Source organism: Lissotriton helveticus, chromosome 11, assembly GCF_964261635.1.
Source record: "Lissotriton helveticus chromosome 11, aLisHel1.1, whole genome shotgun sequence".
Classification (NCBI taxonomy): domain Eukaryota; kingdom Metazoa; phylum Chordata; class Amphibia; order Caudata; family Salamandridae; genus Lissotriton; species Lissotriton helveticus.
In genome coordinates this window covers 1,064,757,513-1,064,781,647 of record NC_136072.1, presented here as the reverse complement: position 1 = coordinate 1,064,781,647, position 24,135 = coordinate 1,064,757,513, and the positions used below count along the sequence as shown (strand labels likewise).

Sequence of the window (24,135 nt, the reverse complement as noted above, 5' to 3'; positions counted from 1 at the left end):
GAGAGTTTGAGCTATTGGCATTGTAAATGACAATGCCTTTTATTTATGTTTTGGTTTTTATAACATAAATAAAAGGCATTGTCATTTACAATGCCAATAGCTTAAACTCGCGTAAAGGCGAGTCCTATTGCATTGCAAATGCTTGTTTGTGTTATTCAGGAGAGCAGGAGATGAGTCCCTCCATCTTGTGGTCATGAGCTGTGGACAGCTGATTGTGAGGGCTTAGCGTTTGTTAACACTGGGAGGCCGAGGATGCGGCACAGAATATGTCTTGCACAACACAGCTTTAAAAACAAGATTGTTATAAACAAGCATGGGACTGGCCCCAGAACTTTAGAAGGAGCCAGTTGATTGACATAATGGTTAGTCCGCCCATGCGGCCATATCCGGTCGATGTTATGATGACGTGCGACTTCAAGGAGTCTCCGTTAGGCTAATAAATATACCTGCGCGCGCGCTCAGGCATCTTGGTTCGGCAATAAACACGCCCCTCGCTCGGGCTTTTAACCGCTCATTAATCTGACTGATTATGTGATTGTGTCAGACAGACTCTTCACTAACGGAAATTGGTTTAAAAATGGGGCTTGCTAATTCTTTCTGCAGTGACCTTTTAAGAGCAGAAAACCACAGGCTTTTTCTGTTCCACTTACAGGTTTGTTATGTTCGGGGGTTGCTATAATGGAAACCGCATTGCCAAGTGGTCTGACCTATGTAGTGTAAAAGAGCTAGAAGTGGAACTATGGTTATTATTAGCAAAAAATGGCACCTGCCAAGTGACCTTTTATGAGGGCGGCACCTGCAAATAGCTGTGATAACCCTTCTAGCAACTCAGCAGCTAAATTGGTAAGCGTGAGCTTGGAGGCTCATCAAAGTCGAGTCTCTGGACACAGTGAAATTGACACTCGGTGTGACAGTAACAAAAAAAACAAGCAAACTCACCGCCGCAGCCCGGCTTCAACAGGAAGTCAGGCAAGCTTTGTTGGGACAGGGGCGGGGACGGACAAAAACAGGAAGCAGGCGCTCCTGTGGCCGCTGGAGGATTTCCATGTTAGCTAGCGGGGCTCCTGTGCTCGTGGTGAGCCCCCGCCTGTTACCCGGAATGACCCGCTGGCTGCCGAGGGACACGCAAGAAGAACCTGGTGAGTGGGATGTGAGGGGGATGTGTGCGCGTGTGTGTGTGTGCGCACGTGTGTATGCGTGTGTATGTATGCATGTGTGTGCGTGTTAAAATAGCACGATGACTGGTTGGTGGTGGGTGGGTGGGGGGGAGGTGGTGTGTAGGCGAGTGTCTGTCTGCCCGTTTGTCTGTTTGTAGTCAGGAGTGGAGGCTGAGGCCGCTGACGCGGACCCCTTCTGTACACAACCTGAGGTTGGTTCCAAAGGGCTGGGGGGGGCCTCAGTGCTCTTGTGTGTGTGTATGTGTGCGGGGGGGGGGGGTGGGTCTCTGCATGTATGTATGTGCGTGCGTGCATGGGCGCGTGTGTGTATGCATTGTGCCTGCGTGGGTGTATGTGTGTGTGATTGAGAGTGAATGCCAGGCAGGGGATGTGCACGGCGACGTGCGCGCCCTCGAGCAGGAATCTGAGACAGCGAGGCGCGTGGCCGATCGCTGTCTCACATTCCCCCAGACACGCCAGCAAAAGTTGTCTTCGCAGACAAAGCATGCTTTTTAGGTCTGCTCGACCTAAAAATGAGTGAATCAAGCGTTGAATTGCCATTGTTTCTCAGTTATGGTTAGCTTCCCTTTCCCAATCCTCTCTAGACGTTGTTCTCGTTACAGGGTGATCTCTCTGTGTTGTACTATATATACGTGTGATTAATTTGCGGGGGGACGGGTTACTCAAGACATTCTCTAGTGCTGACCGGGTGGGGGACTCAGCAGGGAACCCTTCAAATTTGGCTTTGCATGCCGCTCTGAGCTGATAGTACAACAGCATATCTGAGGCGGTGGGCGCCTGTGCTCCACACATTTGTGACAGACAGGAATTCCCCGTTCGGGTAGAGATCGCCCCCTTTCTCTAGTCCGTGTGCTTGTGCTCTCAACTTGATTGCCTTGTCCATTAAGGGGCCTATCAACGGGTTATCTCCTATGGGCATAGACGGTGCATATAGTACGTCTTGATGCGCTCTTTTAGCTATACCCCTCCATGCCCATCTCATTGTCTCCACTGTATCTATTTCTTCATGGGGTTGTTTTATATGGAGTATATACCACCGTTTTCAGTGGTAGAGGTGCGACTCTATCTGTTTCAATCGCCACATGTGACTGAAATGGCATGGGGTGTTGCCAGTAATGCAGAAATTGCGCCTGCACACTGTAAGCATATAATTTTAAAATCTGGAGCGCCCAGCCCGCCCTGTGTGAACGGTAGTGTCAGTACCCTCCAAGAGACCCTGGGTTGTCGTCCAGCCCATATTAATTCTAGCACGGTAGTTCACAGACGTTTAAAAAAAAAAAAATGCATGTTTAGAGGCATGGGAATATTCACAAATAAAGTAATTTAGGCAGTATGACCATTTTTGTAATAGCTATTCGCCACATTATGGAGAGCGGTAGTCTCTTCCACCTTTGCACCCTGCCTTCCAGCCAGTCTATCAGCCGACCATTGTTCGCTAGCCATATCTCCTGCATGGACCTGCTCATCCAAATACCTAAATATCTCGTCGCCTTCTCTACCCATTGAATCGGGAACTCCGTATCAAATGGGATCGTTTTGTCAGTTAGTGGCATGAGCACAGATTTAGACCAATTGATCTGGATCCCGGTGAGCCCCCCATATCTTAACAATTCCCTCATTACCACATCAAAATTATCGTTCGGATTGATCATATATACCGACATGTCATCTGCATACATAGATATTAAAAGGACCCTGGTCATGAACCCTATGCTCCTCTGCGTGTGATGCTGCCTAAGCCTAGCCACCAGCGGCTCCGTGGCTATAGCAAACAATGGCGACAGTGGGCAGCCTTGCCTTGTCCCTCTCGTGATGATAAAGGAATCGGATATCTGACCGTTCACTCTGACTCGTGCTGCCGGGTTTGTATATAATATTTGATTTTGCCTAATGAATATAGGGCTTAGGCCCATATGGGTTAGCATAGTGAAGAGGAATTTCCATTCAAGCAAGTCAAACGCTTTCGTGGCGTCCAACAGTGCCTCCACAGCGGGCACGTGAGGGGCCAGGTAATGTAGTGTGCCAAAGAGCGTTCTCAAGTTATGTACAGTGGAGTGCCCCGGTATGAAGCCTGATTGATCTGGCAGCGCTATCTGGGGCAACATGGGCTGCATTCTATTTGCTATAAGTTTAGCATAGATTTGGCGCCCAATTTTATCAAGGACAATGGACGATACAAATCCGGATTGGTCAGGTCCTTGCCTGGCTTCAATATGGTGGTGATCGTAGCCTCCCGAAGCGTCGGGGGGAGGCTGCCAGTTTCCATCGCCTCGTGAAAGACCTGCAACAGCCTGGGAGCCACGATCTCAGCGTACTCTTTGTAAAAGGCCGCCCGCCCCTGGGGCCTTGTCCGCCGGCATACTATTTATTGCTTGCCGTATATCTTCTGTCGTTATTGGCAGATCCATGTATTTCCTGGCACCGTCATTAAACCATGCCAGAGCCACATAATCTAAATAAGCATCGATGTCAGCCTGAGCTGGGTCTGAATGTGAAGTGTACAACTTAGCATAAAAACGCGCCATTACACGTAGGATGTCTGGTGGAGCTCTCACCGTGTCCCCATCTTCTGCACACAATTCAGTTATGTACCCTGAACCCCTCGGCATGCGTAGTAGTAATGCTAGCGTTTCCCCGGTCTGTCACTTTGCCCATAACATCTAGCTAATGTGTACTTAGATACTTTGTTTCCCTTTCTGCCTCCTCCTGGAACTCTGTCAGCTTGGACCGTATCTGTGCCACAATGTCCGGGGCTGGGTCTACACGCTGTAAGTTCTCTAGATCCCCCTATCTCCCGTTCCAATCTCTGTAAGGTGTTGCGTATGTCTTTTAACACTCCGGATTTTACCGCCATGCAATGGCCTCTAATTACTACCTTGAATGCCTCCCACAAAGTCCCTGGTGAATCTACTGTGCACTCATTTAGCTCAAAGTATTCCACGACCTTTTCCCTCAGCTCCTCACGGAAGACCAAATCTAACAAAGCGGTTGATGGGAATCTCCATGTGTAAGGCTGGGCATATGCAAGAGGTACAGTCAATCTCACCTGCGCAGATGCATGGTCGGAAAAAGTACGGGGTAGGTGTGTGGCATCCAGCAGCCAGGCGTGTATGTCTTTAGAGACCAGCCAAAAGTCTAGTCGCAACTAGTCTCCACTCTCGCTAGAGGATGTAGTGATCTCCAATAATCAACCAACGGAAGGCCCTTTATTATAGAGTGTAACATTGCCGCCGCCGCCTGTGGATGATGCACCTGGGACGTCCCCTGTCTGTCGGCATGTGGCGAGAGTACAACGTTAAAATCCCCCCCCCCCCCCCCCCCCCCCCCCCCCTCCACATAATTGCCAAGTGGCCTAAGGTCTGTAACTGTTGTCCAATGTAGTGAAAGAATTCTGGGCTGTCCGTGTTCAGTCTGTATGTGTTAACCAAAGCCACAGGGGTGTGACACAGCGTCCCCTGCAGGATGATATACCTTCCGTCTTTGTCCTTTATCATGTGGTGTGATTGCCAGTGCAATCCCCTACGGATCAAAATCGCCACCCCCTTGAATAACTAGAATATCCAGCCTCTATTATCTCTCCCCACCTTCTGTGCCGGAGCACCCGCCCAGTGCTTCAGTTAAATGCGTCTCCTGTAGAAAACAAATATCCACCTCGTGTCTGGTAAGATAAGAGTGGATTATCCTAATTTTCCTACGGTCATTAAGGCCCCTGACATTCCACGTAAGGCACTTTATGTTGGTCAAACCAGGTGCGGAAGACATCAGTAATCGGTAGCATATCTGGCACATGGGATCATGCTGTCGGACATCCCACCTCTGTGTTGGGCACGCAAGGTGCCCACCAGTGTAACCACTCTGAGCCCACAGAGTCTTAACCTTGCCCCCACCCTCCAGTGTAGTGTTCAATGCTTCAGCCTGGATGGTATAACTCGTCCCCCGAACAGCAAACTAGCTGCATAGTGCAGCCATAGTAAGGGAATCATCCCATGGGGTATGCGGGGCCGCCAGCGAACTGCCCTGCACTTGTGGCAGGGTGGCCGGGCACATGTTCTCGTCCACCTTCCAGGGTCCTCCTACACATAATTTACATCTTTTTTTAAACGGGGAGGGTCAACAATATTTGTAAGTACATTCAGGCTACCCTGCTAATGGGAAAAAAAAACACAAGCTTACCAGCATCCATCGGTATTACGAGCAGCAGATCGCCAATCAGTTCACTCCCCTCTACATACCCACCATCACTATGCTTTAATCCGTATCGTTCAGCCTCATCTCTTTCCGTTCTTCGCCTGGCGCCTTCTGCTTCCTCTGTTCCTTCGCCAGTTGTTTCGCGTAAGTCAGTGCAGCCTTGGCATCCGTGAAAAAAGTGGGCTTTCCACTGCCTTGTATACGCAATTTGGCCGGATATATCAGTGCATATTTTGTACCAATTTGTTGAAAGATTTGTCTTGCAGGAATGAATTCCCTGCGAGCCGCCTGCACCTGTAATGTGAAGTCAGGGTAAAAGGCAATTTCCTTGGTATTGGATATCCCCTTTTTCTCTCGCCATTCGTAGTATGGTATCCTGGTCCCAAAGTATTCTCGCTATAACTGGCCTTGCCAGTGCTCCTGGCCGCGAGCCCAGCGATCTGTGTGCCCTCTCAACAAGGAACATCTCGGATAAGTCCTTTCCAAAAAGGTCTCTCAGCATGGTTTCAATGTATTTCTCCATGTTTTGGATGTTTGTCGTTTCCGCAATTCCTGTGATCCGTACGTTGTTCCGCCGCGACCTGGCTTCCAAATCCTCATTCTTCTGTTGGATCACCTCCAACACTTTGTCCATACCCCGCAACTTCTTTTTCACCTAAGTCTGACCCTCTTCAGTTTCCATCACTCTTGTTTCAAGCACGCTAGGCGCCCCTCCTGCTTCTCAACCCGCTGGGTGATTCTGTCCATGCGCTCCGCTAGGGTATCCATCTTGGAGTCTATGCCCTGTAGGCTAGTTTTCAGTTCTTTAAACATGGTGCGTACGTCCTCCTCGGGCAGCGCCTACATCGTCCACAGGGTTTTGAGTCCCTGCATCTATCTCCACCTGCTTGTTAGACTTTTCATCCAAGTTCATCCGGGGTTGTCTGGTATCTGGCTTCCCCATGCTGTCGTATTAGGCAGGGCCAAGGACCGTCCACGTCGCTCACAATCCCTTACTGCAATACCAGGAATGCTTTTACTGATAGATGGCAGGGTGAAGCCTGGTCACCGATTTACATGCAGGGCTGTTGTCAGCAATATTTTCCTCTACCACGCACAGTCCACGGAGGCCCCTCTAATATGCAATCCGTATGGCACCCCTTGCACGCCCCACACATCCAAGTCTCCAAGATCTCTGCAGTAGTTATGCAGCGAGAGTGCAGCTGCGTGCCACAATGTCCCAGAAGCTGGTATACGCACCAGCATGCTGCCACCCACGCAACCAAAATGGACAGGCCTCCGCTCTTCGGCGCCTCCTCCGGGTCCCGCCCAGCTGCTCGTGCAGGGGCACCACGGGCCGAGGTACAGGGCCGGGAACCACCAGTCACTCCACCGGCAACAAAATGGCGCCACTGAGCGGTCATTCACTATGCCTCCGATGTGTCCCCACGTGCTAATCTCCAGGCACCACGTTGTGTACTCTCAGGGGATCCAGGGGTTCTCTCAAGTGTCCCCCTTTTGCAGTAATAAGTCCCCTCACGGTATGGCTCCAAAGTCACACACGCAGCTATGCACTCACCCCCAAACTGCACTGCATGTGTCTAATCTTGACCTTGTTACAATTGCATTCCTTGCATGAAGGAACGTGCAGGGCTGTGGTGCACCACACTCTTACTGCCATTTACTGCGCGCTGTCCCTCTATTTACCGTTCTCCTACACTCTGGGGCAGGTTAGCAGCCCTGTGCTCCATCAGCACGCAAACTGGTGCTGCCGCTGCAGTCTTCCGTTGTGCTGCATCTCCTCAGCGCTGGATAGCCAAGCCAGCGTGCCGCATTGCCTCTCTCTCCAAAGGTTTTGACTATTATCTCCTGTCCTCTGCAGCGCCAGGTATGTCCGCCTTGCAGGCGGCTCCCGCCCGATTCTCTAGTGGTGGCGGCAGGGCCACCCGCGCCGCACCTCACCCCGAACACACCTCAGCACGCCCAGTACCTTGGCCGCTATACCACCGTCCGAGGGGGGCCCGACACCAACTTGCTAGTCTTCTCCACTTAATCTAAGGCCCGCAGCTCTTAACGATGCGCCACCGCAACCTTCACGATCAGCAGGCTTCACTGCACGGCAGCGGCCGCTCGAGGCCCCGGCTTCAGTAGCCAAACAGGCCCTGCTGCGGCGCCGCACGTCGATCTACGTGCCCCACCGCTTCCGCGGGACTCGCCGGCTCCAACTTTCCTCCGATCAACTCGGGGGCAGTCTCCACACCTTCCTCCTCGATAATACCCCTGTTGTGGACGGGGGCACCGGAATTTTATGACTTGTTTTGTCAGCCCGGCCAGCGGAGCCGCACTAGTATACGACCATCACGCTGCCAAGCGAAGCCACGCCCCTAGGCAATGGGTTGGTTAATATGTTTCCTAGTGCTGTCGGGACTGGTGGTGCAGTCGGGAAGGAAGTATGCATTTGTCTGCATGTGGCCCTGAGTTGATGTTATAAAAGTAGTTCCAGGGTAGGTGTCTGGGACTCATCAGGGCCATGTGGACGGGCCATGAATGAGCACTCTGGATAGAGATCATCAAAGGTAGCTAGGCCCATTTGGTGAGCGCGGTGTAAGGTTCCTTTATCGTGTAAAGGGGGAACAAGTGGGTGATATGCTAGAGGTGTTGAAGGTGCGTAAAGTGACAGGATATTTGCATGTCGTCTTAGTCCCTCCCACCATAGGGATTCTACTGTGTTTATCTCCTCTATTGTTCTCTTGTAGGTTTGGTATATGACAACCTGCAGTGGAGGAGGCATGGCAACATATTTCTCCACCACTACATGAGGCTGGAACGGTGTTGGGTGGCCTCTGCGTGCCTCCAATTGGTCTTGGTCCCAGTGAGGGGTGCGCTCGTTCTACAACAAACACAGGGGATAGGACCTATGTGAACAGTTCCCGGAGCAGTGTTCCGATGTAGGATTCCATTTTGTGTATGGCTGTAGTCTGTTATTCCAGCAATTTCTAGATTGTTGACCCTGGAGCACGCCTCTAACTCTTAGTTTTTTTGCTTTAATTACCATGAGTATTTATTTCCATGTTGAGTTGCTCCTTCGATTCGACTTGGTAGTCGTGTGCATCTGATGCGCGATTTTTCCAGCCTGTCTTAACGAGTCTCATGGGAGTCTACCTGCTTTTCTACCTTGTCTTGCCTGGAGAGGAGAGCGTCTATTTTAGTATCGATGGATTTTTGGTTGGTGCGGACATCCAGCATTATCGTACGCAGGTCTTCCTCCTGTTTGTCTCCGCATTCTCCAAAGTTTACTTCTAATTCGGAGCACGCCTCCGTGGTGCGTGTGAGGCGCTTGTTCTCAAAAGGTAGTTTAGACTGCTTTAGGTTGTTCTTCCCAATGTTGGTGGAGGTTGGAGGTTCTTGGAGACATGCCTTACCCGTCTCCTCTATTCTTCAGAGCCCACCGAGAAAGCATTCGTCCACTGGGGCCCACAAGGCTATATTTCTGCATGTCGTGGTCTGAGGGTATCGACTTCCTCTGTACATGAGACTGTTAGTGGGGGAGAAATCTGCATGGCCTTGGGTATTGAGGGAAGCTCCCACGGCCACTGGGCTCTGAAGTATCCCTCCCTTAGACAGGCGACGGGTCAGCGCCGGTCGGGGGGGGGGTGTGACTGCTCTTAACACATAAACAATATATATATTTTATTTCTTTATTTTTCTGCCCTTATTGTATCCTGTTGATCATTACCTGTAATTCAAATACTGTAAGATTTGTAAATTTGTTATTCTGATTGTAACTCTAAACCCCGCTCAGATCAGTTCCTTCACTTAAGATCTTTTTGAGATGCGAGTCTCACAAAAACAAGGAAAAGGGAAATTTAGATTTTTGTTAACATACAAACCCATTCCCTTTTTCTACAAAGGGTTCCTTCCAATTTATTCTAAATCAGGTCCCCGTTGACCTCATCATGTGGTTCGAATTTTTACTAGGGAATGGGCACTGATTGCATGGAGAGGCATGAACAACTGGTTCGTTTTAATAACCAAGGCGGCAGATAGACACTCTGGCGCAATGCAAATTGAAATACAAACAAGTGAGAGCAATTTAAAAACTACAGTACAATCTACATTATTTGAGACTACTCTAAACACCTGTATTTGGCAAATGACTTCACAAATAAGATTGAGGGCGAGAGGGGCAATAAAACGGACACATCAGCATACCGTTTGTCTTCGGATTCGTTGAGCTGGAGCAATGGAGAGGATCAGAGGGCAGTCGTGGGATTGATATAGGAACACAAGGGCACTATCCCTTTTTCTTATGCAGAACATCTCACCACGGATCACAATTCGTTCCTCCCTTCATATACTGGCACCCTACCCTCTGCATTTTAACCCACGCTTAAAATGACTACAAAACCTATTTCCTTTTTAGGGACAGGCTGAGAAATGGGAAAAGGCAGAAGGAGACCAGAACAGAAGGTAAAATTGGAAGAAACAGTGACTTGGATGAACACCCGAAGCATTATGAGGGTCACAACACCATGGACAAGCTCTCCAACTTGGTAGTCAACCTCTCAATGAAAGACTTGACAGCCATGCAAATTCAGGTACCTAAAAAAGGCTTAGGATTTGTACCCACTCCTCCATTGGTTCAGTTCAGACTAAGATGCAAACTGAGTTTTTCTTTTTTGTAGAATAATTTTAAAGGCATTCTTCTCTGACAAGCAGCAGGAGATTGACAGCAGCTCATGCCTCAGGAAAAAAGTTTCAAACAGGCAGTGATAAAGGAAATTGAGGCAATCGACACATTAAACATCCCAGGATATCCGATTGGAAAAGTTGGCTCTTGAATCTTTTCTTGCCAATAACCAAATTGTAATAAAACCAGCAGACCAGGCGATGCAGTGGTTATCAAAGGTATTCATGACTATAGACTGGGTGCATATGCTCCCTGGGAAAACAAAGGAGCGAGAGACCACTTGAGGAACCCCCTACACCGTCTAAGGCAAGAGGAGGAAGTTGAAGTATATCTGTTGGTGGAAAGAATGCTCACATACGAGGTATACTAAAGATCTATTCTGCATGATTAAAGTTTTCAAATATGATCCAGAGAAGAGCATAATTATGGGATTGGATGTGTAGAGCATATTCATCAGCTAACTGTATTATAAGACTTTGTGAGTTATTCAAGAACTGCTCCACTTCACCCTGTGGGAATACAACAACCATAAACAATATGTCCTAGAGAGCATATTACTGAATTGACCAGCAATTTGTGTGAGTACCAGATTACCCTGTCTTATAGGTACCTTGGACCTCAATGGTGAGTACCTTTGCACAAAGTATCGGATGTCTGCATGTACACCACTTTGAGGAGTCTATAGTACCGACTTAAGAAAATGTGTAGGCAGAATATATGGTTATGTAGATGATATATTGATTGTTTTAATAATCTGGGACGGAGGTGAGGAATATGCATTGCAGTTCATGGAATGGCTACCATACGTATTTTAAATGTACTCACTGCATGGACACAGGAAAACATTGACTTTCTTGGATGCAGACATCTTTCATTAGAATGGAGGCCTGAAAACAAAAATGCGCAAAAAAATAAAATACGGGGGAAGTATACCCTATTACAATTTAATACTTTCCCTCTTTCTCTCTACGTGAGACTCTACTATTTGTGCAATTCCTAATGCTTCGTAGAAATTGCAGCCGTCTGGTGGATTTCAGGATAAAGACTGAATCACTGAGCAAAAGATTGAAATGCTGGAGTTGCCTAGAGTATTTTTAAGAAGGACCATGAAGAGGACCTGCAACTATACAGGGAGGCGCTCTGCAAGCCTGCACCCCCCCCCCCCCCCCCCCCCCCCCCCCAAGGCCATGACTGGCTGCATAGCCTGTGTGACCACATACAATATAATATCCAATAGAGTGAGGCTAATAAAGAGCAATTGTAAGATCTTGAATATAGGGGAGCTCTGGTTAGAGAAACCACTTTTTACTCCCAATAGAAGGAAAACTAAAGTATGCTTTGGCACATACGAGAGCCAAAAATAGAATGATAATACCACATTATGGGCTTACCTAAAATGAGGGGGGGGGGGGTCATTTCCCTTGTGGAAACTGCAACCAACATGTGCCTTATGACCAGGCCAGCTAAACTCTGAATCTAGGTCTTGAAATTGAATGGCTGCAGATTAGCCACACACATTGTAATTGGAGCCCTGCTATATATCTAGTAACTTGACCATTCAACCTCAAATATGTTGGCATGATGACTAGGAAGACGAAAAGCCCAACAGCAGCGTACACACGTAATCTAAGTTTAGGGAAGGGCTACTGCCCGAATGGCTAGTGACTGGACTGAACTGAACGGTCATAAGCGGCACCCTTTAACCGAACTAACTTAAAACACCTATGGAGAAAAAGTCCGGAAGAGATGATGACCGGATCAGAGATGGATCTACAAATTTCCACCCATTTCCAGGACCTGAATGATCTAGTTTTGACAACCATGGGCATTCGGGCATGAAATTACATCTTTTCTTTACTATTTGCCATACCAGTCACAACATGATAAACTGAGTGATTAAAACATTACCAGATTGATTGGAAAGTCTGCGTGATCTAGATCAATGGTGCATATTACTACTACATATACTGTTTTCCATTTCTACTGATTTTAACAGATGGAAAATCATTTATTTTCCGGTCTATTTTTTTTTTAAATGTGGAAAAAAAACGGAAAATGGGTTGTTTTTGAGTGATTCTATATGTTGTCAATCAGGACTACCAGGACAATAGCTGTGCGGATTGACAGTCACGGGGATTAAAAAAAATAGGGATTTTTGTAAAGTGCCTTAAACAGTATTAGATTGGCACAATGTTGATAGTAAAATTTACATATTTTCTTACAATTGCATATTTTACCATCTGAATGTGTATACATCATTGAAACCGGTCAGGCTTACAGGCACAAGTGCACATTAACTGGCTAAATAAATGCAGAAACATGTACATTTCCGCTTTTATTTTTTCACAAAAACTAAAATATGGATAAATACAGGTATTAGAAAAAAATAAATACAGACGGAAATGACCAATATAAATACCATAAAACCGGAAGAGCTAATTCCAACACAAAATCTGATGCTGTAGCATAAATGTGCAGATTATGACTCCATTTATAAGTTCTACTATACATGTATAATATTTGGAGTCATAGGAGTGTTTTTATGGCAAGATCTTGCACACTACAACATAACCCTAATTTTCCCAAGAAACGATGAATAAACCCTGTTGGTAGATTTAGAAACGGGGCACACATATGGTTGTAAAATATCACTCTTCTGCCATTAATAATAAAAAACATTTATTTATTAATATATAATCACAACTAGATGGAGAAAATACTGCAGTAAAATTAAACCATACAATTTCATCGCTACATATAAAAGCGATATTATAAATACCCATCCTCAAAGTTGCACAATTGTTATACATGTTCCTAGATGTGGTCCACATAGTAAACTTAACACCAGGTGTACAGCTTCCACCCCCTAAAAAATACTCCCTGCTCCCCACCCCAATTTTTTATAGAATTTCACTGACCCCCTACTCTTTGGGAGTGTAGCTTTTCCTGATTAGGTAGAGCCTAGCGCAGCCTAGGAAAATTACCTCTTGGAATCACTCTGGGCTTTTCACACGTTTTTTTTTTTTGGTGTATTTTTTTCTTTTAGGCTTTGTGTGTCAAAAAAAACACAATTGGGTAAAGGCGGGTGCATGTCCCACCTTCCCTAGGAAATGTATCTGCGCAAGGCGGCTTGTGGTTACAAGCAGGGGCGCGGTCTGTTTTTAATTAGCGCGTTCGCCACGCTTGTTCCTTCTGCTCTCACCCCAGCCGACATCTGTTTTTAATTAGTGCGTTTGTTTCCTCTGCTGCCTCACCCGTCTTCATAGCGCTACAAAACTGGTTTACCAGGTACTCTAGTAAAATATTATTTAGAATCTTATTAGAATTCTGAGAAGAACATCGAATTAAAGGCTCTTAAAGAGCCTTTAATGTTTGTAAAAGGATGCCTCGGGACCTATTTCAATTCGTCTGTTGTGTGACTGGCGTGTCCTGTGCGAGGGGTTGCGGCTCTGCGTGCTGCGGATACTTTGAGTGACTTGGAGCACTTCCTCATTAAGTGACCGCCCACCTTCCCTGCCTGTTGCCCCCCCATTCTGTGCGCTGCCGGGAGCCATTCAATCCTGTGTCACCCCTTATGGACACCATCTCGTTACTGCTGCCATCTGTCTATATAGGCGATTAGTCAAGACCCGTCCTTTTAAGTGGGTAAGCGTGTATGTTTAATTAATTAGCAGTTTCCCCTTTTTGGGTGAGGATTGGAGGGAGGGCGGACCGGCTTGCGGGAAGTTGTATGTGCCTGCCCAACCCATATAACTAACAAAACGGTATCGGAGGGCTAAAGGGACATTTAAAGACCCGTCTAAGTTCTATCCCCTTGAAGGAACAACATGAACAACAAACAAACTTGGAGGTCTAAATCAGAAACCTTATCTGAATATCTTTCAAAATACCTTCATGTCTAAAAAGTACAACAAGATAAAGTGGCTAACAGTTATGAACCCATTAAATCAATGGGGTATCACCCACAGAATCAAAGGACCTGGGTATAAATGGTATAACCACTTTCAATACACGGAGTACAGAGATCAAAAGGTAGGAGTGTGAAAGACTTCGTAGTGCACTCTATGTTAAACCAACAGAAGATTGAAAGCCAAACATCACTATGGAATATTCCCCCTTTGCTGGGCCATTTCAAATGCGGCAGCTGCAAGGCCTGTGCAATGGTATCAGAATTGAAATCCTGCACCTACAATGACTACACCCATACGATGCAACAACACACTAATTGCAATACGATGGGGGCCATTTATGCCATAATGTGCCCATGTGGTTTTATGTATATTGGCCAAACCATCCAAAAGACCAAGACTCGCATCCTGCAGCATTGCAGCAAAATACGCTGCAAGGTACAAGGGGCCCCACTAGTTGACCATTTCTTAAAATTCAACCACCAACCAGAAAGCTTCACATGGTGGATAATAGAGAAGGTCACGAAAAACCCGCGGGGAGGCAACTATGCCAAACTACTAAGCACCCGAGAATGCCGCTGGATGCATTGTTTTGACACTGTCAATCGCGGTCTGAATGATCGCGAAGAGGTCCTTAGACAAATGGTGGCAATCCGGAATGGTTGATGATCAACTCACCAGACCTGGTTGATACTCTTTTCTGCCACACGTAGAATTTTTTAGCCTATACACTAGTCATTTTTGCCTTATTCTTCGGGGAGTTATAATAAGGTAAATGTGATGCAAATATCATGATCTCCACCCTATACAATTAGTGTTAAATGTAGTAATATTGTACATAATTATGTCCAATGTTTGATATGTAATCATCTGTACAGTTTCTTGTATTTGTATTTGTAATTGTGTTCATGCACATTTAATGTTCTCAGAATGATGTTCCACTGATCGATTTAATTTATGATCAAGAAAGGATCGATTTACCCTAAGTCGATTACACTAAAATATGATCACATGCATTGAATTATGATACATCTATATATTATTGATCCTCGAACCTTTTAAATAAACGACATGTTTCATGCCCTTTTTTAATTTTTCCAACGGTGTATGAATCACACAACCCTAACAACTACCTGTGGACGGGAAATTGTTCAGTTCCACAACTATAGTCCCTCGTTGATTCCTATGACGTACTCTAAACGCAAGTCCGTCTTCGATGTTCACAACCGGACATAGCCCCCTTTTATTGGCTAGCGCGGGAATACGTGATGTTACCCTAAATCACGGAAGTAATTGTTCAGTCCGTGCGCGGTCCCGAACTGACTACATGCCGTTCGAAACCCTCAGCGGTATCTAGCCCTCCGAATCTACATTTTCGAGGTAAGAATATGGCAATATTCATACCCCCTTGGTTGAGCGGACTCTTGACAACCTCCCAATCGGACTGATGGAGTGTCTTCTAACACCACCCTGTCGTCTTCCCCACTTTAGGTAACATTGGTACCTTATACCACGCTCACATACGGAAATTGGAAGTGAGAGCACAGTCATTATTGGCTCGCTAACAGACCTCTAAACACATACTCCGGAGGTAAGCTTTATTCTTCAGTCTATACCACTCCCCAAAGAGGGCATATAACTGAATATGTGCAGAGAGACACATTATTGTCCCTTTTTCCCACACCAGGCAGCATCGGTATCAGACATCACCACTTTACACAGGCGTTTTAAAGGGCTACTACCACCGGATAGCCCGTGGGGGCACCGGTTGGATTCTCCATCTGTCTGCACCAGCGGTAAGTCCCTCCATGTACCTATATAATAGGTCTAGTGGACTACACATACAGATGGGTATTTTGATTAGTCTTTTCCATCACTCACAGGCCTTATCGAATCGAATAGGCAGAGTACAAAACTGGACGTAGAACTGAGCAGCCAGACCTCAGACCACCACCCATATAATAGGTGAGTCTATTTTCAGTAATGATTATGAGTAGATTGGATATCTGGAGTTGGTTGCCCTTGGGAGATGGGCTCTGACCCAGTATCTTTCTCTGTCAGTTAGGTGACCTACCTCTTAGAAGCCCGGACGGAGGTCAACCCTGACCGGCATCATTGGTAATGTACCCGATAATTTACAATGAACCACACTTTTGTAAAATCATCCTAAGTAGCATCTAATACCTACCTCATCCTTGTACTTTAGGTGTTTGATCCAGACTACTTGCTGGATCACGGCCAAGTTTTTCCCCCTTCCCCTCCAACTCCACCTTCTTTGTCCTGAAGAAGACCCGCAGCCGAGGTTCAAAGTACCCCAGGAGCATCAGGGTCGAAACGTCGACGGTTTTCCATTTGTTTGCCTGTACCTTCCTCAGTCTAATTTCATTCCCCCTTTTTAGGTCTCGCGCCTGCGATGCATATGGCGAAGCCATATGCGCATCGCGCAGGCGCGATACTATAGTCATCGGCTATGCTTCCCAGGAGACAGGAGATGTCACGCGCACGCTCTGGAAAGCGATCGGCGCCGGCCGCGCGCGCGCGTTTCCCAATCTCCTGTCTCTCTGGGAAGCACACAAGCAAGCCCAGCAAGCCCCGCCAAGGTAACTTTGAAATAATCTTTATTTCTTGATAATTATTGCCTCTGGACTTTTTTGTTTAATATTACGGGCATGTGGGTTGTGTGATGCTGCATAAACAGATGCGTTTGGAGTTTATTTACCGATCCGCTATGGAGGGGCTTTTCTTTAATCTGTTGGTGGCTGTTTTTTTATTTTTATTTATATTGCGTCTTCATGTACACATGATGTTTGACTTTTTTGAGCAATTCGTTACGTTGGGCTTTTGTATAATTTGATACTAGCTGTTATTTTATTTATATTGCGTCTCCCGATGCTGTGTTTGCCTGCCCCGCCAGCTCTCCAAGGTTGCTATTTGTTTCTTTCCCATCTGCGTACATCACTTGCGGGATACAGGTAAATCTGCATTCTAGAGTTGCCTTTATTGTTTTGAGGCCGGGCGCAGGGGCTGCTCCGATGTTATCAAGGCTGCTATCCCACTGCTAAGGCGGTGCTGCACTCACTGCCTTGTTTATATTTGTTTTAGTTCCGTGATGCTCCGATCTTTGCCCCTTCCGAGTGGAGCTTCCGAGTGGAGCTTCCGAGTGGAGCTTCCGAGTGGAGCTTCCGAGTGGAGCTTCCGAGTGGAGCTTCCGAGTGGAGCTTCCGAGTGGAGCTTCAGAGTGGAGCTTCAGAGTGCAGAGTGGAGCTTCAGAGTGCAGAGTGGAGCTTCAGAGTGCAGAGTGGAGCTTCAGAGTGCAGAGTGGAGCTTCAGAGTGCAGAGTGGAGCTTCAGAGTGCAGAGTGGAGCTTCAGAGTGCAGAGTGGAGCTTCAGAGTGCAGAGTGGAGCTTCAGAGCGGAGCTTCAGAGCGGAGCTTCAGAGCGGAGCTTCAGAGCGGAGCTTCAGAGCGGAGCTTCAGAGCGGAGCTTCAGAGCGGAGCTTCAGAGCGGAGCTTCAGAGCGGAGCTTCAGAGTGGAGCTTCAGAGTGGAGCTTCAGAGTGGAGCTTCAGAGTGGAGCTTCAGAGTGGAGCTTCAGAGTGGAGCTTCAGAGTGGAGCTTCAGAGTGGAGCTTCAGAGTGGAGCTTCAGAGTGGAGCTTCAGAGTGGAGCTTCAGAGTGGAGCTTCAGAGTGGAGCTTCAGAGTGCAGAGTGGAGCTTCAGAGTGGAGCTTCAGAGTGCAGAGTGGAGCTTCAGAGTGGAGCTTCAGAGTGGAGCTTCAGAGTGGAGCTTCAGAGTGGAGCTTCAGAGTGGAGCTTCAGAGTGGAGCTTCAGAGTGGAGCTTCAGAGTGGAGCTTCAGAGTGGAGCTTCAGAGTGGAGCTTCAGAGTGGAGCTTCAGAGTGGAGCTTCAGAGTGCAGAGCGGAGCTTCAGAGTGCAGAGCGGAGCTTCAGAGTGCAGAGCGGAGCTTCAGAGTGCAGAGCGGAGCTTCAGAGTGGAGAGTGGAGCTTCAGAGTGCAGAGTGGAGCTTCAGAGTGCAGATTCAGACTGCAGAGTGGAGCTTCAGAGTGGAGCTTCAGACTGCAGAGTGGAGCTTCAGAGTGGAGCTTCAGAGTGGAGCTTCAGAGTGGAGCTTCAGAGTGGAGCTTCAGAGTGGAGCTTCAGAGTGGAGCTTCAGAGTGGAGCTTCAGAGTGGAGCTTCAGAGTGCAGAGTGGAGCTTCAGAGTGGAGCTTCAGAGTGGAGCTTCAGAGTGGAGCTTCAGAGTGGAGCTTCAGAGTGGAGCTTCAGAGTGGAGCTTCAGAGTGGAGCTTCAGAGTGCAGAGTGGAGCTTCAGAGTGGAGCTTCAGAGTGGAGCTTCAGAGTGGAGCTTCAGAGTGGAGCTTCAGAGTGGAGCTTCAGAGTGGAGCTTCAGAGTGGAGCTTCAGAGTGGAGCTTCAGAGTGGAGAGTGGAGCTTCAGAGTGCAGAGTGGAGCTTCAGAGTGCAGAGTGGAGCTTCAGAGTGGAGCTTCAGAGTGCAGAGTGGAGCTTCAGAGTGCAGATTCAGAGTGGAGCTTCAGACTGCAGAGTGGAGCTTCAGAGTGGAGCTTCAGAGTGGAGCTTCAGAGTGGAGCTTCAGAGTGGAGCTTCAGAGTGGAGCTTCAGAGTGGAGCTTCAGAGTGGAGCTTCAGAGTGGAGCTTCAGAGTGGAGCTTCAGAGTGGAGCTTCAGAGTGGAGCTTCAGAGTGGAGCTTCAGAGTGGAGCTTCAGAGTGGAGCTTCAGAGTGGAGCTTCAGAGTGGAGCTTCAGAGTGGAGCTTCAGAGTGGAGAGCGGAGCTTCAGAGTGCAGAGCGGAGCTTCAGAGTGCAGAGCGGAGCTTCAGAGTGCAGAGTGGAGCTTCAGAGTGGAGCTTCAGAGTGCAGAGTGGAGCTTCAGAGTGCAGATTCAGAGTGGAGCTTCAGAGTGCAGAGTGCAGAGTGGAGCTTCAGAGTGGAGAGTGGAGCTTCAGAGTGGAGAGTGCAGAGTGGAGCTTCAGAGTGGAGAGTGGAGCTTCAGAGTGGAGAGTGGAGCTTCAGAGTGGAGAGTGGAGCTTCAGAGTGGAGAGTGGAGCTTCAGAGTGGAGAGTGGAGCTTCAGAGTGGAGAGTGGAGCTTCAGAGTGGAGAGTGGAGCTTCAGAGTGGAGAGTGGAGCTTCAGAGTGCAGAGTGGAGCTTCAGAGTGCAGAGTGGAGCTTCAGAGTGGAGAGTGGAGCTTCAGAGTGGAGCTTCAGAGTGCAGAGTGGAGCTTCAGAGTGGAGCTTCAGAGTGCAGAGTGGAGCTTCAGAGTGGAGCTTCAGAGTGCAGAGTGGAGCTTCAGAGTGGAGCTTCAGAGTGCAGAGTGGAGCTTCAGAGTGCAGATTCAGAGTGGAGCTTCAGACTGCAGAGTGGAGCTTCAGAGTGGAGCTTCAGAGTGGAGCTTCAGAGTGGAGCTTCAGAGTGGAGCTTCAGAGTGGAGCTTCAGAGTGGAGCTTCAGAGTGGAGCTTCAGAGTGGAGCTTCAGAGCGGAGCTTCAGAGCGGAGCTTCAGAGCGGAGCTTCAGAGCGGAGCTTCAGAGCGGAGCTTCAGAGTGGAGAGTGGAGCTTCAGAGTGGAGAGTGGAGCTTCAGAGTGGAGAGTGGAGCTTCAGAGTGCAGAGTGGAGCTTCAGAGTGGAGCTTCAGAGTGCAGAGTGGAGCTTCAGAGTGGAGCTTCAGACTGCAGAGTGGAGCTTCAGAGTGGAGCTTCAGAGTGCAGAGTGGAGCTTCAGAGTGGAGAGTGGAGCTTCAGAGTGGAGAGTGGAGCTTCAGAGTGGAGAGTGGAGCTTCAGAGTGGAGAGTGCAGAGTGGAGCTTCAGAGTGGAGAGTGGAGCTTCAGAGTGGAGAGTGGAGCTTCAGAGTGCAGAGTGGAGCTTCAGAGTGGAGAGTGGAGCTTCAGAGTGGAGAGTGGAGCTTCAGAGTGCAGAGTGGAGCTTCAGAGTGCAGAGTGGAGCTTCAGAGTGCAGATTCAGAGTGGAGCTTCAGAGTGGAGAGTGGAGCTTCAGAGTGCAGAGTGGAGCTTCAGAGTGGAGAGTGGAGCTTCAGAGTGGAGAGTGGAGCTTCAGAGTGCAGAGTGGAGCTTCAGAGTGCAGAGTGGAGCTTCAGAGTGCAGAGTGGAGCTTCAGAGTGGAGCTTCAGAGTGCAGAGTGGAGCTTCAGAGTGGAGCTTCAGACTGCAGAGTGGAGCTTCAGAGTGGAGCTTCAGAGTGCAGAGTGGAGCTTCAGAGTGCAGATTCAGAGTGGAGCTTCAGACTGCAGAGTGGAGCTTCAGAGTGGAGCTTCAGAGTGGAGCTTCAGAGTGGAGCTTCAGAGTGCAGAGTGGAGCTTCAGAGTGCAGAGTGGAGCTTCAGAGTGCAGAGTGGAGCTTCAGAGTGCAGAGTGGAGCTTCAGAGTGGAGCTTCAGAGTGCAGAGTGGAGCTTCAGAGTGCAGAGTGGAGCTTCAGAGTGCAGATTCAGAGTGGAGCTTCAGAGTGCAGAGTGGAGCTTCAGAGTGCAGATTCAGAGTGGAGCTTCAGAGTGCAGAGTGGAGCTTCTGAGTGCAGATTCAGAGTGGAGCTTCAGAGTGCAGAGTGGAGCTTCAGAGTGCAGATTCAGAGTGGAGCTTCAGAGTGCAGAGTGGAGCTTCAGAGTGGAGCTTCAGAGTGGAGCTTCAGAGTGGAGCTTCAGAGTGGAGCTTCAGAGTGGAGCTTCAGAGTGGAGCTTCAGAGTGGAGCTTCAGAGTGGAGCTTCAGAGTGGAGCTTCAGAGTGGAGCTTCAGAGTGGAGCTTCAGAGTGGAGCTTCAGAGTGGAGCTTCAGAGTGGAGCTTCAGAGTGGAGCTTCAGAGTGGAGAGTGGAGCTTCAGAGTGCAGAGTGGAGCTTCAGAGTGCAGAGTGGAGCTTCAGAGTGGAGCTTCAGAGTGCAGAGTGGAGCTTCAGAGTGCAGATTCAGAGTGGAGCTTCAGACTGCAGAGTGGAGCTTCAGAGTGGAGCTTCAGAGTGGAGCTTCAGAGTGGAGCTTCAGAGTGGAGCTTCAGAGTGGAGCTTCAGAGTGGAGCTTCAGAGTGGAGCTTCAGAGTGGAGCTTCAGAGTGGAGCTTCAGAGTGGAGCTTCAGAGTGGAGCTTCAGAGTGGAGCTTCAGAGTGGAGCTTCAGAGTGGAGCTTCAGAGTGGAGCTTCAGAGTGGAGCTTCAGAGTGGAGCTTCAGAGTGGAGCTTCAGAGTGGAGCTTCAGAGTGGAGCTTCAGAGTGGAGCTTCAGAGTGGAGCTTCAGAGTGGAGCTTCAGAGTGGAGCTTCAGAGTGGAGCTTCAGAGTGGAGCTTCAGAGTGGAGCTTCAGAGTGCAGAGTGGAGCTTCAGAGTGGAGCTGCAGAGTGGAGCTTCAGAGTGGAGCTTCAGAGTGCAGAGTGGAGCTTCAGAGTGGAGCTTCAGAGTGCAGAGTGGAGCTTCAGAGTGGAGCTTCAGAGTGCAGAGTGGAGCTTCAGAGTGGAGCTTCAGAGTGCAGAGTGGAGCTTCAGAGTGGAGCTTCAGAGTGGAGCTTCAGAGTGGAGCTTCAGAGTGGAGCTTCAGAGTGGAGCTTCAGAGCGGAGCTTCAGAGTGGAGAGTGGAGCTTCAGAGTGCAGAGTGGAGCTTCAGAGCGGAGCTTCAGAGTGGAGAGTGGAGCTTCAGAGTGGAGCTTCAGAGTGGAGAGTGGAGCTTCAGAGTGCAGAGTGGAGCTTCAGAGTGCAGAGTGGAGCTTCAGAGTGGAGCTTCAGAGCGGAGCTTCAGAGTGGAGCTTCAGAGTGGAGCTTCAGAGTGCAGAGTGGAGCTTCAGAGTGGAGCTTCAGAGTGCAGAGTGGAGCTTCAGAGTGGAGCTTCAGAGTGCAGATTCAGAGTGGAGCTTCAGAGTGGAGCTTCAGAGTGGAGCTTCAGAGTGCAGAGTGGAGCTTCAGAGTGGAGCTTCAGAGTGGAGCTTCAGAGTGGAGCTTCAGAGTGGAGCTTCAGAGTGGAGCTTCAGAGTGGAGCTTCAGAGTGGAGCTTCAGAGTGGAGCTTCAGAGTGGAGCTTCAGAGTGGAGCTTCAGAGTGGAGCTTCAGAGTGGAGCTTCAGAGTGGAGCTTCAGAGTGGAGCTTCAGAGTGGAGCTTCAGAGTGCAGAGTGGAGCTTCAGAGTGCAGATTCAGAGTGGAGCTTCAGACTGCAGAGTGGAGCTTCAGAGTGGAGCTTCAGAGTGGAGCTTCAGAGTGGAGCTTCAGAGTGGAGCTTCAGAGTGGAGCTTCAGAGTGGAGCTTCAGAGTGGAGCTTCAGAGTGGAGCTTCAGAGTGGAGCTTCAGAGTGGAGCTTCAGAGTGCAGAGTGGAGCTTCGGAGTGGAGCTTCAGAGTGGAGCTTCATAGTGCAGAGTGCAGATTCAGAGTGGAGCTTCAGAGTGCAGAGTGGAGCTTCGGAGTGCAGCTTCAGAGTGCAGAGTGGAGCTTCGGAGTGGAGCTTCAGAGTGCAGAGTGGAGCTTCGGAGTGGAGCTTCAGAGTGCAGAGTGGAGCTTCGGAGTGGAGCTTCAGAGTGGAGTGGAGCTTCAGAGTGGAGCTTCAGAGTGGAGCTTCAGAGTGGAGCTTCAGAGTGGAGCTTCAGAGTGGAGCTTCAGAGTGGAGCTTCAGAGTGGAGCTTCAGAGTGGAGCTTCAGAGTGCAGAGTGGAGCTTCAGAGTGGAGCTTCATAGTGCAGAGTGCAGATTCAGAGTGGAGCTTCAGAGTGGAGCTTCAGAGTGGAGCTTCAGAGTGGAGCTTCAGAGTGGAGCTTCAGAGTGCAGAGTGGAGCTTCAGAGTGGAGCTTCATAGTGCAGAGTGCAGATTCAGAGTGGAGCTTCAGAGTGCAGAGTGGAGCTTCAGAGTGCAGCTTCAGAGTGGAGCTTCAGAGTGCAGAGTGGAGCTTCAGAGTGCAGAGTGGAGCTTCAGAATGCAGAGTGGAGCTTCAGAGTGTCAAGAGCAATGCCAATAGCTCTAACTTTAACAAAGGCAAAACCATTGCATTGTAAATGCTTGTTATTTTACCGAATCACATGCTCATGCTGCTGCCTGGTTTGTCTACATGCACACAGGCAGAATCACTCGGTACAAAATGGCTCCTGTTCACTCGTCAGTACGGTCTTGCGCCGCCCCACCTTCCCCCTGCCAAATACATTCATTCCAAATACTGCTTATTTTCATATCAGACTGACTTCTCACATCTGGGATAGCAGGGGCACCTTCCACAGTGATTAGTGCTTCACAAAAAATAATTCTCGGCTAGCGCTCAGAAGCCTTGAAGCTTTGATTGAATGACACTGCAGTTTGATGCCCCGCTCGTTTTTTGATGCTATGCGTTCCAGACACTGATTTTATTAAGACTCACTTGGAGCTCTAAACTGTCACTTGATCTTTCTTTGGGTCATTTCGTTTGCCCGGAAGGACTAACATATCTGTGAAACCCTCTTCTTTTATAGTTTGAGCATCGTCTTCGTTTAGCAGGATAACATTATACATTTGAAAATACAAATATCCGGGAAGAGCAGAGAGCAAATCTCCGCGATGTTGGGCATTCTCCTATCATAAAGGAAGCGTGTTGGTGGGACCTGTGGCATCTAACGCATCATTTAACCCTATATGCGTGGGCACCTACCACAATAATGTATAGGATGAGTTTGTTCCGTTCCCGTTTTTAATTTGATGTAAAACTCAAATCACTGCACACTCTCTACTACACACTCTCTACTACACACTCTCTACTACAGTCACTACTCTCTACTACACACTCCCTACTACAGTCACTACTCTCTACTACACATTCTGCTACACACTCTCTACTACAGTCACTACTCTCTGCTACGCACTCTACTCTCTACTACACTCTACTACACACTCTCTACTACACACTCTACTACACACTCTCTACTACAGTCACTACTCTCTGCTACGCACTCTACTCTCTACTACACACTCTACTACACACTCTCTACTACACACTCTACTACACACTCTCTACTACAGTCGCTACTCTCTACTACACACTCTACTACACACTCTACTACAGTCACTACTCTCTACTACACACTACTACCCACTCTCTACTACAGTCACTACTCTCTACTACACACTCTATACTAGACACTCTCTACTACACACTATCTACTACAGTCACTACTCTCTACTACACACTGTACTACACACTCTACTACAGTCACTACTCTCTACTAC

General features: G+C 48.4%; 1 protein-coding gene across 6 annotated transcripts in view; it reads left to right on the top strand.

Annotated features, from left to right (window-relative positions):
* Positions 1-24,135, top strand: part of SBNO1 (strawberry notch homolog 1) — a 1,344,504-nt gene that overhangs the window by 40,457 nt on the left and 1,279,912 nt on the right. For 2 of the 6 annotated variants that reach the window (XM_078667599.1, XM_078667605.1), the window contains exon 2: positions 9,769-9,943. The exons of the other annotated variants lie outside the window; for them this stretch is intronic. In XM_078667599.1, coding sequence (XP_078523725.1) covers positions 9,878-9,943 — 66 coding nt within the window. In that variant the 5' untranslated portion in view covers positions 9,769-9,877. The remainder of the gene's footprint in view (positions 1-9,768; positions 9,944-24,135) is intronic. 6 annotated transcript variants of the gene reach the window in all.